Here is a 15,548-nt window from a genome sequence, read left to right on the forward strand (position 1 = left end):
TCTTGGCGTTAATTATGTAAGCAAGATAGGATATTGTCCATATAATGACTCAATCGATGTAATGAAAAGTTAAATCTAGGCCTCTCTGAAGAAGACAGGTGAACCTCATACGGAATCAGACCAGCATGCACGGTAGTGAAAAGTTAGGGCTGTTTTTGGTTTGTTTTGTTTTTTCCCCAGTCTACACCCACCGGGCTGCAGGGGACGCTGAGAGTCTATACAAGATTAAAGGCCAACCGTGTAACTACTGTACTTAAGGTTAGACGGACGTCTGTATACAGCCATTCGTGTGTTACGACTGGATTAAACAATTTGTCGAAGTCATGATGCTTATTCTGTATACCCTGTTTGCAGGTATGGCATTTTTGCCGTTGTTGCTTTACGCAAAGAATCCGAACTTTTTTGCAGATATAAGGTTCGCTTTCGTTTGCATTCACATCGGTTTAAGACTGTCCAGATACGCAAAGCGCAAACCGTTTTACAGCATTTTGGATCGCTTTCTAGATAGAGTGGCGGCGCGTCCGCAGAAGCCGTTCATCGTGTTTGAGAATAGCACCTACACGTACGGAGACGCCGATGAGCAAAGCAACAAAGTGGCCCGGGCTTTGCAAACGCATGCCGGTGTGAAAGCAGGGGACAGTGTGGCTCTCCTCCTTGGCAACGAGCCGTTCTTTATCTGGATGTGGCTCGGCATCGCCAAGTTGGGATGCACAGCCGCCCTGCTCAACTCCAACATCAGATCCAAATCTCTGCTGCACTGCTTCTCCTGCTGCGACGCCAAAGTCCTCGTTGCCGCTGCTGGTAAGGTGCTAGGAGGAGGCCAGGAGTCATCGGACAATGTCACAATGTCATTTAGCAGACGCTTTTATCCAAAGCGACGTATACATCTAAGAATTAATACAACACAGGCAAGGATCTAGTCAGGAGATAACAACGCAAGTAAGTGCCAAAAAACTAGGTTCAAGTGCGATAGGACATAGGTGTCAACAGGCAGTGCACAAAGGCAATGCATAGGGTTCATAGAAGTGATTTTTATTTTTTTTGTATTTTTAATGCCATCAGGTGTGGAGGTGTTGGTGAAAGAGCTGGGTCTATCTTCAACTTAAAGACGGAGAGGGACTCAGTGGATCACAGTGTGATTGTCATGTTAAATGTAACCAAATTCCCTACTTCCAATACATATTTTTTCATATATATAGCTTTTTTTTCTTCTCCCTGTTAAAGTTTTTAAAAAAATTTTTTTAGGGAGTTTGTCCTTATCCGATGCGAGGGTCTAACGACAGGATGTTGTGTTGCTGAAAGCCCCTTGAGGCAAATTTGTAATTTATGATACTGGGCTATAAATAAAATTGACTGGACTTGACTACACAGAAGGGAGGTTATTGGACTTGACTCTCAGGATGTTTAGACAGTATGATGTTGAGGACCAAAGGGTTTTCTCTCTCTTACTGTAGCATGTGCATGTAACAGTGCACTTTGATCACATAGGCTATTCCTGTATACTGTCCAGACACTAGTGCTGAACAATATTGAAAAACAGGCAAACAAACACTGGGGCGGCATGACTCAGCAGGTTGAACGGGTCGTAAAGGTTCCAGGTTTGATCCTTGTACACCAGTAAGTGTCTCGAAGTGTCCTTGAAGAAGACATGGACCCCTTAACTGCTCCTGATGAGCAGGTTGATGCCTTGCATGCATGGCAGCCTCCACCATTAATGTGTGAATGTGAGGCATACATTGTAAAAGCACTTTGAGTGGTCGGTAGACAAGGAAAGCACTACATAAACACAGTCCATTTACCATTCACTGAGATACTTTTGTTTATTACCAATGTATTGGATCACAACTGGGTCTTACCCCAAATCTGTGACCATCGCAATTGTGACCATGGTTGAGCTACACAAAAACTGGGGATCAGTCCAAAAGAACTGACCAGCAGATTCACCGACACCTCCAAGTCCTCCTACCCCCTGTTTGAAATGAGGTGTGGGTTTGTTGTGGTCAAATTCAAGTATGGATTTGATGTGGTCAGGGTAACTATCCAGGAAGGTGGTTGTCCCTTAGAAAACGCCATCCAGTGACGAGATGGAGGCTTGTACACTTACTGTGTGTTCAGGACAGGACAATTACATAGTCACGTATTTCAGTGGTTGCAGATTTGGGTATAGGAGGCAGAGTAAAGAGGGAAATGACATATGATAATGCAAGTTAACCAAATATTTAACATTAAGCTACTTAATTAAAGTAGGTAAGGGTGATCAGTGTGTAAGTCATTGTGATGAGCAGTGAAAGCAGTGTTTTGATGGGTAACATCATGTGCTGTCAGTGTTGTACATGTAAAACAAAATAACCAATTGTGACAATAAAGGAGGCTGAAGAGGTCTTCCCTTAGGTCAGAGCCTGCTGCCTTTGAATAGCAGAGCCATGCTTTACTCAGGTGTCCAGAGTTAACAGCCAGATTAACCTGCATGATGAAGAAAACTCCACAAACACAACCTGGCAGACTAAGGGCAGACATTTAAAGCACTTTGAGTTGTCAATGAGTTACATTATATCAATGAGTTACATTATGAGTTACAGAGTGAGTTACATTATCTCCCCAGATATGTGCAGATTTTATCTTTTAAAACTCCATTTGCAACGAATTTCTCACCAGGGTGATTTTCGAGGGGGAAATAAGGTAGTTTATCCAAGAAGTCACTAAATCAGTCAAAATTATATAATTTTTCAGATGCACTGGAGTATTACAAACTATGGATTGTATATACAGAGTATATACACTAGTATATACACTATATTTCTCTGTTTGTATATACTCTGTATATACAAACAGAGCAATATAGTGTATGCTGTTAAGTGCCGGGAGGATGCCGTGACATGTACATCAGGGAAACCAAACAGATGCTGGCCAAGAAGATGGCACAACACAGGAGAACTAACACGCCAGGCAGGACTCAGCAGTCTACACCCATCCTTGAAAGCATGGCCAGTGGCCATGGGCCATGCTTTCAAGGATGAGGATGTGCACATCCTTGATGGGGAGAACGGGGAGTCAAAGAGGCCATCTGTGAAGAGGCTAAGAGTACATCTGTCACCATCTTACAGTGCTGTGATTACAACCATTCCCCAATCCTCTGTGGATAGTAAAATGCAACTTGATTGATTGATTGATTGATTGATTGATTGATTGATAGTATGGCCATTGTAACTCTAATTAATGGTCACAGCAATATGCATATGAAACCTGTTTCAGATTGTTGGTTTCAGTCGTTATGCAACTGTGCTTTTTATAAGGTTGGGGATACCTGCAGTCAGCTGAGACTGACGAAGTCATTTAGATGAGTGATGAATTCATTCAACTTTCTGGGATTGGCTTTTTTTTGCAATGCAAGACAACAAAACTTCCCTTAACACAGTCTTTACTTATTATACCCCTGCCTCATCTCTTTTCTACTTATTTTTGCCTCTCTCTCTCTCTCTCTCTCTCTCTCTCTCTCTCTCTCTCTCTCTCTCTCTCTCTCTCTCTCTCTCTCTCTCTCTCTCTCTCTCTCTCTCAAGAGTTACAGGATGCTGTGGAGGAGGTGTTGCCCTCCTTGCAGGAGCAGGGTATCCATGTGTTTATCCTCAGTGAAAAATGTGACAAAGAGGGTATTGAGAGTCTCTCTGACAAGATCAAGCTGGCTTCAGATCAACCTCTGTCACCTCAGCTTCGAGCCAACATCACTTTCAAGAGCCCTGCACTTTACATTTACACCTCAGGAACCACCGGTAAACGTAACATGCACAATCCGACATTTTAACTCCAACTTTTATCTATGAAGTATTTGAAGCCTTTTGAGTTTAGGAATGAATTTGAATTTGTGCAAATTTTACACATATTCCCTCATGTGTTGAGCTACACCATGTGATACGGCATTGACATTATGTAAAACAATGTAAGTTTTACCACAGTTTCTTATGATAATTTACATTGTAGGACTTCCCAAGGCAGCAGTAATTAACTATGAGAGGGTGTGGAAGTTCTCCTTTCCGCTGTCTAATATTGGTACACGTTCAGATGATGTCATTTACGTATGCCTGCCCCTCTACCACACTACTGGCTTCATGGTAGGACTCTGTGGAGCAATCGAGAAAGGTAAAGCTCTGAGCATGCACGGAAATTTTCTTTTTAATCTATCAATTTTGTCTATTAATTTGATCAAATCTAGCAATTTTGTTGTTTTTCAATCTGACAGTGCAGATTGACAAAACAGAGATCATGTTTGTATGATTAGGCTGAGTCTAATAGATGTTAAAAAGGCAGGTATAATCACAGGGCACTGGGTACAAGGTGGTGGGGCTCTACTTTGAACAGTCTGTATTTCGAAATTTGAGAGTTCAAAAACTTTGGGTTAATTATTACCAGTATTGTTCATGTTGTTGAGAAGCACTATCTCTAGAAGGAATAAGGTATTAGAGGGACTATTGTTACGGACTAGTCGGGTCTAGGAGTTAAGGGTTAAACTCGCAACACTAGTCCTAACCTGGGGTGTGTAGAAAAGATGGAAACGAGGAAAAAACAAGAAGGAGGACTGATTTCCAAGACGAGAGAAATAGCGGAGGTGGGCTAGCTTACCGAGGTAGCAGGCTAGCAGTTAGCAGGTCCCTCCAACAAGGCCTCGGCCGCGTGGGTCTGGGCTTTCGTAAGCGGCGGACACTGTCTTGGTAGTTTAGTTCAGTTTAGGTTGATGGATCCTCAAAAAAATAAACGAGACTTGGTTTTCTTCAAAGTCCTTCAAAGCTGGAATGGTGTGAACTTGCACCGCGTTCTCAAAGTGGCGCATCCTGAGGCGTTAAGCAACCTCCCGCCATTAACAAACTCCAGGAGATGCACACGCACCTGACGGTGACGTCCTCTTATATACCCTGCTTAACCACACCTCCAGTCGTTTCTCAATGAAAACCAGTCCAAATAATTAAGAAAAGAAGAGGGGGAAAAGGCAGCTATAACCCCCATAACTTCTAACATTCCTCCCCCCTTACAAAAAAAAAATCTGGTTTCAACCTATTTGTTTTTTTTTCTTTTTGTTTTATCCTGTTTATATTATTTTCTCTTTCCTAAAACAACAAGACTATGTACAGCTAACGGAAATTGGCTGATCCGTTGACCGGGTGATGAGGAGCACCCGGCGGACATCCGAATGCAGAGCCAGAGCTAGATACAGTGGGGAACAAAACAAAACCACACGGACACGGCCGTGGCCCTAACACCTCCAACCATAACAACAAGCCCCTAAAGGCTTGTTAACAAAACCCCCACAAGAACCACAAAAAAACCAGACAATGTGCTACATAACATGACAGTAACATGTGACCAAACAAAAAGGTGGAGCACCTTAGCCACAACAATGGATCACCACAAGTAGCTCCGCTACATCCAAAATGCGACCCAAAAATGGCCAGCACCTTCCCACCAACACATGGTCACCTACAAAGTGGCCCTCAACCACAACAAGTTACTGACAGACAACACAAAATAGCACACACAACACGGTCACTGTGGCGACCCACGCCAAATAACGTAGCTGCGTTCGACCCGCAGGTGAACCAGCTACAACTCGTGACCAAACAACACACACAGCACAACACAAGGTGTGCTAGCATGGACCAGTTGGTGGAGGAGGCATAATGGAGGTTGAGAGCGCGGCGCGCCCCGCACTCACAGCTCTTCCGTCCGTAACTCCCTTCCCGTCTCTCTCTCGCTCTGCTCGTTCATGTACGTGATCTTTTAGGTGTAACACTGAAATCAGGGTCTCCACAATCGTTGGCTTTTTCGTCTCTGGAGTGACGTCTACCTCACAATATTGCACTACTGAAAGCAAATCTTCCTTTTTAAGCTTACGCAAATCCTTGCGCCCAAAATCACTCCCACAATACTCCTCTACATTGAAGTTGCCATGGTTATCGTTATCAAATGCTCTCAAAAGTTAGGCTAACCAAAAGAGACAAGACTCTCACAAAATTACCTCTAAGGTAACTATTACCAAATAGCCTTACCGACAAAACATATAACCTGCAACAAGAGTTAATTCATAAATCGAAATATTCCCAGAAATTGATATTGTAGCAAATTCGGGAGGCAACCACAGGAACTGCCGCGGCCGGGACGCGAACCCGTGTCTCCCACTCCGCAAGCGACAACGTTAACCAGTTGACTAAAGGGTCCGACCCGTTAGCCAAGGGCCCGAGCCTATTCATCCGTGATCGTTACATTATGGACAGACCGCACACAGAGAACTCACGACGTTACTCGAAGACCCAAAACCGATACACGTACACACCAGCAAAACACCTGCCACCATTTGTCAAGTAGCTATCAGCTAACACGACAAACCAACCCGATATCAACCTGTAGACCTATATCCCTGTTTTTAACTTCAACACACACGATACATGCATTCACTAACTTCCCTTCTAGCTAGCTTAGTTTTACATACATACACAACCATCTGTTTTAAAGTGAGAAGTTAGCACCGTGCAGCTATTCTGCACGTAACTGTATGTCCGTGGCCTACTTCTAAACCTAGCAACATACGGCTTTTCCCGAGCTGAATCCAACTCATTTGTGCCTCTTCTCACAAACAGAATGCTTGGATGTAACTCGCTACTGACGTCTAATCGCTAACCGGTTTGATCAAACATTAATATGCATTTAATCTTCAACTAAATCGCGGACGAGCACCCCAAATTATCTTACACACTAGTCGGGTCTTGGGGTTAAGGGTTAAACTCGCAACACTAGTCCTAACCTGGAGTGTGTAGAGAAGATGGAAATGAGGAAAAACCAGAAGAAGGGCCGATTCCAAGACGAGAGAAATAGCGGAGGTGGGCTAGCTTACCGAGGTAGCAGGCTAGTATTGTATTTAGAAATCACGTCAGGACACAGCGCTGTCGCTCGACACAACCGCTACGTTGCATTCTTTATTTAGACTGACACAGCATCACAGGCAGACCCGATCAAACAACCCAGAGCCCGCAGGCATCACCAATCGATCCCAGCACAATAGAACAGCACCAAATCAAATGCAGCGCTGTCGATGTGTGCAGACATAACATTCCCCCCCCCCACCGGCAGGATTTCAAACATGAAAGGTTGACACAAAGTCCTCTAGGTGGCCAGGGCGTAAACGTGTGCGAACAGGTCGCGGGGCGGCCTGAGGCTGGGCAGGCCGAGGTGGGAAGGGAGAAGGCAGGGGAAGCTGAGGCCCAGGAATGTCTGGGGCCCGTGTAGGAGCTGCATGAAGCCCCGGGGCGTCTCGCCATGCTGAGGGAATGGCTAAGGTTGTGTCACCAGCTGTGTGTGGCGGAGCTGACACCTTCCGTAGACGACTGGAGTGCCACCGAGTGCCATCGCTGAGGAGGTAAGTGGCTGGGCCCAGCTGACGGGTGACTTGGAGAGGAGAGGACCAGTATGAAGCCATTTTATTGTCCCTGTGGGGCCTGCGGACCCTGACCCAGTCTGACACATTGATGTCTGGCACCCTGGTTCGTTTTGACTGGTCAAACCGTTGCTTCATCCGCGTCTGCTGACGAGTGACTGAGGCTCTGACCCCAGAGGGAGGTGCCTGGGGTGTGGAGGGGCGGAGCCTGTCAAGGGGCATGCACAGTTCCCGGCCTAGCATGAGAGAGGCTGGGGAGACGCCTGTGGTTGAGTGCTGTGTGGCCCGATAGTGCAGCAGTGTGTGACGGATGGCCTGCGTGAAAGAGCACCCTTGGGCCATGTGTGCTCTGAGGCCGTTCTTCAGTGACTGGTGGAAACGTTCAACGCCGCCATTGGCCTGGGGGTGGTAGTACGCAGTGCGTATATGACGGATGCCCTTGCTTTCGAGATAAGCAGCGAACTCAGCAGAGACCAGCTGAGGGCCGTTGTCAGTGGTGATGGTCTTTGGGAGGCCCCAGCAAGAGAAAAGAGAGTCCAGGAAGTCGATGATGATCTGTGAGGTCACAGTGCCGGAAGTGGTGAGTTCAGGCCATTTTGAGTGTAGATCGTAGGCGACCACCATGAAGCGTTGGTGGTGGGGAACTCCATGGATCTCACCACAAATGTCCAACTGCAGGTGTTCCCAGGGCTGAGAGGGCCAGGCGAGAGGTTGCAGGGGTGGGGGAGCCTGGTGGCCAGTCTTGCCACTCACAAGGCAGGCAGAACAGTCCTTCACCAGAGCCTCAATATCTCTGTCTATCCCCGGCCACCACACCAGGTCTCGGCAGCGCTGTTCCAGATCTTAATGCCCAGGTGGCCTTCATGCGCCGTATTCAAAACAGGTGCACGGAGAGCAGCTGGGACCACTGTGCAAAACCCACGTGCCACGCAGGTGTCGTTCCAGCAGGAGAGCTCCTGTCTGACTCGGGCGAACGCAGCCAGCTCCTCTGGGACCTTGTGAGGCCAGCCGTCCTGGATGTAGGTGCGGAGCTGGGAGAGGACAGGGTCCTGTTCGGAGGCTGCCCTCAGCTTCTGCAGAGAGACAGTGGCCTGAAGGGGTGTGTGTAGCATTTGGACAATGTCCTTTTCCACACAGTCAGTGTCCGTCTGTGGAGCTGGGGTGGAGACAGAGCGAGAGAGCAGGTCGGCGACAACATTGTCTCTGCCTGGGGTGAACTGCAGGCTGAAGTTGTACTGGCGGAGGCGGTCAGACCAGCGGTGCAACCTCAGGGGTTTGTGGCCTGTCCTAGATGTGGACAGCAGCACTGTCAGGGCCTGGTGATCTGTCCTGAGGGTGAAGGAGCGGCCATAGAGGTAGAGGTGCCACCTTTCACAAGCCCAGATACAGGCTAACGCCTCACGCTCACCCACGGAGTACCGCTGCTCGGTCAGGTTGAGGGCACGGGAGGCGAAGGCGATGGGCTTCTCCACACCGTTCTGGGTTTGACACAGCACAGCCCCTATCGCTGTGGCTGATGCGTCAGAGGTCACAAAGGTGGAGCTGGAGATGTCGAAGTGAGCCAACACTGGTGGTGAAGTCAGTTGAGTCTTGAGATCACGCACAGCGTCACTGCATGCCTTTGACCACACCCATGGCTCGTCCTTACGCAGCAGCAGCTGGCGCAGGGGGGCTGTGGTCGCAGAGTACTGGGGAAGAAACCTCAGGTAGTAACTTGTCATACCCAGGAAGGAGGCGACCTGGGCATCCTGGTGTAGCGAAACACTCCTGCATGTGTCACAAAGGCTGTGAGGTTTCGGCTGCTGGGGTGGAGGGGCACCTGTAAGTACCCCTGTCTGAGGTCGAGCTTGGAGAACACCTCAGAGCCATAGAACTGAGCAGTGAGTTCTTCTGAGGTGGGCAGTGGATACTTATCAGGGACCACTGCCTTATTTACTGCACGTAGATCGACGCAGACACGCAGGCCCCCCGACTTCTTCTTAGCCACCACGAGGTTTGAGACCCAAGGTGACGCGTCCACCGGTTCAATGATGCCAGCTTCCAGCAGTTGTTGCAGCTCGGCGGAGACCCCATCATGGACAGCCAACGGGATGCGGCGCAGTGGTTGGATGACAGATTTCACAGCAGGGTTGAGGAGAGGTTGATGGGCGAAGGCGGAGAGGCAGCCCAGCCCCATAAACAGCGATGGCCACTTCTGCTGCCAAGGTGTGGCAACAGTCAGGATTGCTGCCCCCCTTGTGTCTAAGAGGGAGAACCCCAGAGCGGAGAACAGGTCCAGGCCCATCAGATTGGCCCCATGGCGTGCCACATGAAAAACTGCATTGGGCACCAGCTTGGTTCCATAGCGGACAGTCACTTGGAGAGAGCCAACCAGATCGATTTTGGAGTCACCACACCCACAGAGGACAGCTGAGGGTGCGGACAGTGGCAGTGAACCGAAAAATTGACTGTAAGTATCAACATTCAGGAGAGACACACCTGCACCAGGGTCCAACAGCAGGGGGATGCACACATCATTAATGTTGACTGTGCATGATTTGAATGACACTGGCCCAGAGCTCACCTTGTGAATGACGGCGGTTGAAGACTGGGGGGTGTGGCCCTCTGACCCAGCCGGGGAAGATCGACAGACGTTGGCAAAGTGATTTTGCTTACCGCAGCTACGGCATGTCTGGCCACGGGCAGGGCAGTTCTGAGCCCTTGAAACATGAGACCGAGACCCACAGTTACCACAGGACTGTTGAGGGCGGGGCCGAGAACGCCGTTGTTGCAGTTGCAAGACGTCCCCAGTGGAGTCGGCGCCCGCCTCGCTCTGGCTGGGTTGCGTCCCGGGGGCAGCCGTGAGTAGAGGGAGGAATCGTTGGCAGCTTGACTGGAGGTGGCCACTTGCTGTGTATGTAGCATAGCAGCACACTCAGCTGCTCCCTCAACCTGTAGTGCGATGGTAATTGCTCTGGACAGCAGCAGATCGCCTTTTTCCAGCAGGAGAGTCTCACGCACCTTTGCGTTATTGGTGTGTTCGATTAGCTGATCGCGAACTATCTCGTCCTGAAGCGCGCCAAACTTGCATGAGCTAGCTAGCTCTCGCAAATTAGCTACATACTGCTGCACAGACTCACCAGGCAGTTGGTGTCGCTGACGGAATATAAATCGCCGAAGGAGGGCACTCTGTGGAGCAGCGAAATGGGTGCTCATAAGTCCCACAGCTTCGTCAAAGTTTGTGACGTTCCCCAGAGTCCCGAGCACACGATGACCCTCTGCTCCCAAGCAGTGTAGCAACAACGCCGTCTTCCTAGGCTGGCTCACGTCGTCGAGCCCTGAGGCGATGATGTAATTTTCAAAACTATGTAGCCAGCGAGTCCATGGTACCGGAGGCTCGCCAGGAAATGCCAGGAAGGGGGCAGGTGGTGGGAGAGAGATATCAGCCATCCTCGTCGCCAATATTGTATTTAGAAATCACGTCAGGACACAGCGCTGTCGCTCGACACAACCGCTACGTTGCATTCTTTATTTAGACTGACACAGCATCACAGGCAGACCCGATCAAACAACCCAGAGCCCGCAGGCATCACCAATCGATCCCAGCGCAATAGAACAGCACCAAATCAAATGCAGCGCTGTCGTGGTGTACATAACAGCTAGTAGTAAGCAGGTCCCTCCGACAAGGCCTCGGCCGCGTGGGTCTGAGCTTCCGTAAGAGGCGGACACTGTCTTGGTAGTTTAGCTCAGTTTAGGTTGATGGTGGATGCATCTTCAAAAAAATAAACGAGACTTGGTTTTCTTCAAAGTCCTTCAAAGCTGGAATGGTGTGGACCTGCACCGCGTTCTCAAAGTGGCGTATCCTGAGGCGTTTAGGCAACCTCCCGCCATTAACAAACTCCAGGAGACGCACACGCACCTGACGGTGACGTCCTCTTATATACCCTGCTTAACCACAACTCCAGTCATTTCTCAATGAAAACCAGTCCAAATAAGTAAGAAAAGAAGAGGGTAAACTAAATCTTTAAGTTTCATTAATCCTGACTTAATAAACAGTCCGTTTGTGTGTTCTCTTGGATCCACTTTATGGATAATTCTTACTGCTCTTTTCTGTAATATAAACAATGGCTTTATGTTGCTCATATATGTACGTGTTGCCCCACACCTCCACACAGTAACTAAAATATGGCAAAATAAGTGAACAGTACAGAATTCGCATTAACTTGTGATTTAACAAGTACTTTGCTTTGTTCAAAACAGAAATATTCTTCGATACCTTTGTTTTTACATATGCTATATGAGATTTCCATGTCAGTTTTTCATCCATTATTACACCCAAGAATCTAAACTCAGATACTCTTTCAATATCAACTCCATCTATAGACAGTAAAACATTTTCCATAAACTTAGTTTTGCTCAAATTTAATGATAACTTATTTTCATCAAACCATCTTTTCAGTTTGACAATTTAATTTACAATAATTTCTGCTATACTTGACACTAAACTGACACTAAAAAAATTAGTGTCATCTGCAAACAGAACAAACTACAGTATTTTTGACACTTCACATATGTCATTGATATACAAAATGAAAAGTTTCGGCTCCAACACCGAGCCTTGTGGGACTCCACATTCTTCATGCACTCTGATGTATTGCCAGCAAACTGTACAAATTGTTTTCTGTTATCTAAATAACTGCTTAACCAAGTTAGAACGACTCTTCTCACACCATATGTATGTAATTTAGCAATTAATATGTTATAATCTATTGTGTCGAATGCTTTTTTTAAAATCAATAAATATACCTATCGTGTATGTCTTATTCTATTGCTGTTGTAATCTCTTCCATTATTTTCATTAATGCTAAATATGTTGATCGATTTGCCCGAAAGCCATACTGACTCTCACTCAGCAACTTGTTCTTTTCAAGAAAAGCATCTAATTTTTGTACAAACAGTTTTTCAAGCACCTTGGAGAATTGTGAAAGCAAAGACACTGGTCTATAGTTAGTAAAACTGTGTTTATCTCCCTTTTTAAAAAGTGGAATAACCTTTGCTGTTTTCATTCTCTCTGGAAAAATACCTGTGCGAAAAGAAAGATTAAAGATAAAATTTAGAGGTTTGATTGTGCAGTCAACAGTCTTTTTCACGATAATAATGTCAATCCCACCACTGTCAGTTGAAGTTTTGTTTTTGGATTTTGCTACAATGGATCTAATTTCATTTTCACTCACCTCTCCTAGAAACATAGACTGTACAACTTTACTCCCCCCATTCCGGCCACCTTCTACTTGCCCATTATTATGTTTTTTTAATGGAATTTGCAAGATTAGGCCAAACTTTAACAAAAAAGGAATGAAATTCCTTTACCACTTCGTTCATGTTTTTTATAACCTTATTATTGTCATTGCTGAAATAATTGGACAGATCTATAGACACATTTATTTCCGATTACATTGTTTAATATTTTCCAAGTACCTTTAATGTTGTTTTTATTTTCTTTTAACATTTTATTATAATGTTCTTTCTTGGCTTGTCTCAATATCATCGTCAACTTATTTTTGTAAACCTTATATTGCTTTTCAGCTGTCTTTGTTCTAAATCTTATGAAGTCTCTGTAAAGTTATTTTTCTTTTTGCATGCATTTTGTAAGCCCTTTGTTATCCAAGATTTTTTATTATAGCTACGTTTATGTTTACATGGCATTATTGGACAATGTAAATCATACAGCGATACGTAGCTTTTTAGAAATGTCTCATATGAACATTCTCTCTCATTTACCTCTTCTACATACACCCCTTTCCACTCTTCTTTTAAGAAGTCATTCCTGAATTTGTTTATTGTTTCATCGGTTCTTACCCTTACATATTGTTATAGCTGGTTAGGTAGTGTTATGCCCGAGTCTGACTTGTATGGTTAAGCACTAGCAGTTACTGTGCCTTTAAGAAGGGCAGGGGGCAATGTGAATTACGGCAAGGTGAAAAGTATAGTGAGTTGATGTTGGTTAAGTAAAAGTTATAAACGTGGCTCCCGGTGTGGCCATTGACTGAACATAATATTTGGCGAACGAGGATGGCTGGCTTTGTTCTATCGCCACCGCCACACTCCCTACCCGTTCCCGGTGACCCAGCTGTTCCCTGGGACCGATGGATATCATCGTTTGATGACTATTTACTGGCTCTGGGGCATTCGGATTTAGCAGCAGCTAGAAAGTGTGCGCTCTTGCGGCACTGCCTCGGTCAGGAGGGCAACGTATTTTCACTACACTCTCGGTGGCGGATGACACCTACGCTGCGGCTACCAACGCACTACAGTCCCATTTCAATTCAGGAAGGAGCCGACGCATGCACCGGTTTGAGTTTCATCAGAGAGCCCAGAGGTCTGGTGAGTCAGTGGGCCAGTTCGTCTCTGCCTTACGTGGGCTAGCAAAGCATTGTGACTTCGGGGCTTTGGAGGATGGACTTATAGTTGATCAGCTAATAGAGAAAACGTCTTGTGCTCAGCTGAGGAAAAGACTGTTACTCGAGTCAGACTCCATGACATCTGACGCTATAGTGATTGGGAAGCAGTTGGAAACGGCTCTGATGGAAACGCACACGTTCTCTCGCGCTGTGCAGCAGCCCGTGACGTCACTGCCACCGGCAGTTCACTGCTTAAACGCGTCTCCGCTTGAAGTACCTACTGTTGCCCAGGAGACGGCAGGGGCAGCTGACATGGACAGTGACAGGTTTGATGTGCAAAGAGTGGCAGACAGGGGGTCTAGGGAGATTGGGCCCAAGCGTTGTACTAACTGTGGCGCCACAAAGCATGTATCTCAGGACAAATCATGTCCTGCCCAGTGGCGTAACCAGGAATATTTTTGTAGGTGGGCCTGAGTGAAAATGGGTGGGCCAACATTTTCCAGCAATAATCCTTCAAACAAGACGCAAATTCGAACACATTGCAGCAGTAAACACATAACACAGGTTTTTAGTACGCGACCAAGAAACATACTAAAACTTTAATAAAAACCCACTTAAACAAATACCACCCCAGTCATTCTCGCCAGGCTCTGCACAACCATTTAAACATCACTGAGGAAAACAGCCCGATTCGGTCTAAAAGATCATGATACAACATGTAAGCTATAGGCCTATAGTACACGTTTTACAGCACAATGTGTAGACGCCGAGGGCGAGCGTTGAAGATCGAGATTATTTCATCATAGTCCAAAGAGTCAGTAAGTTCCCTTTCAAAGGACAACAGGGATAGATTGTTGAGGCGTGCAGTTAGCATGGAAGATCTTAGACATGTTTTGATACGGCCTGTAGTGGAGAAGAGTCTTTCAACAGTACATAAAGTCAGGGGAATGGTGATCATTGCCCTTAACAGTCTGTTAATGTTTGGGAAAACGTCAGAGTTGCAGCTGTCCAGCACTTCAATGAGGAATGGGTAACACTGACCCCTCTCCACTTTACGACGCAGTGCCTGAATGAAAACGGTCCATTCCGAAGCCTCAAATTTACCAAGTGCAATACAATGGGGTTTGCTAGCCTGATGTTTCGAGCATGCCTGCCGGAGGTGCTTCCAATCTACAAACCCGCTTCGAAAAAACGTGTTTTCCATATGGGGCTCGGGGAAAGGCCTACACATTTTACAGAAAACAGCGTTCCTTGCTGAGCTGTATTCAAGCCACTTAAATTCTTCATACCACTTATGGGAAAAAGAACGTAATTTTCCTGAAATGTTGGTTGCGGGGAACACTAATTTAGGCTGCGTGGGTGGCTCATCCACAGCAGACAAATCTGACGGTGGCATGGTCAAGGGAATCGTCTCACCGTCGTCAGAGGGGGGAGGAGAAGCTGCCTGCAACGGAGAAGCTGTAGCCTCCTCAGTCGTTCTCTCCGGCGGTATCTCACTCTCATTGGGCGGCTCAGTCGGTGCTGGAGCAGGTGTGCTTTCCTCCTCTCCATCCGTGGCTTTTTAAAAAAGCGGAAGATTGAACTTTGTTTCGCCATTCCATAAATTATGGCTAACTGTTGGCTATTGGCTAGTTAGCAGCAGTGAAAAATACAGAGCGTGATGGTATGCGTGCTCAGATTTTGCAGTTCTACGTACGTAAAAGGGGCCAGCCTATGTGCTTGTAAGCCAGCGTGATTGGGTGGGCCTGGGC

The 15,548-nt window shown here is 46.7% G+C and overlaps 1 protein-coding gene across 1 annotated transcript in view; it reads left to right on the forward strand.

Moving 5' to 3' along the window:
- The first annotated feature begins 323 nt into the window (after nt 1-323).
- Nucleotides 324-15,548, forward strand: part of LOC130111463 (long-chain fatty acid transport protein 2-like) — a 30,195-nt gene continuing 14,970 nt past the window's right edge. The window contains exons 1-3 of the mRNA XM_056278664.1: nt 324-801; nt 3,558-3,767; nt 3,976-4,134. Coding sequence (XP_056134639.1) covers nt 324-801; nt 3,558-3,767; nt 3,976-4,134 — 847 coding nt within the window. The remainder of the gene's footprint in view (nt 802-3,557; nt 3,768-3,975; nt 4,135-15,548) is intronic.

This window comes from Lampris incognitus, chromosome 4, assembly GCF_029633865.1.
Source record: "Lampris incognitus isolate fLamInc1 chromosome 4, fLamInc1.hap2, whole genome shotgun sequence".
Classification (NCBI taxonomy): Eukaryota; Metazoa; Chordata; class Actinopteri; order Lampriformes; family Lampridae; genus Lampris; species Lampris incognitus.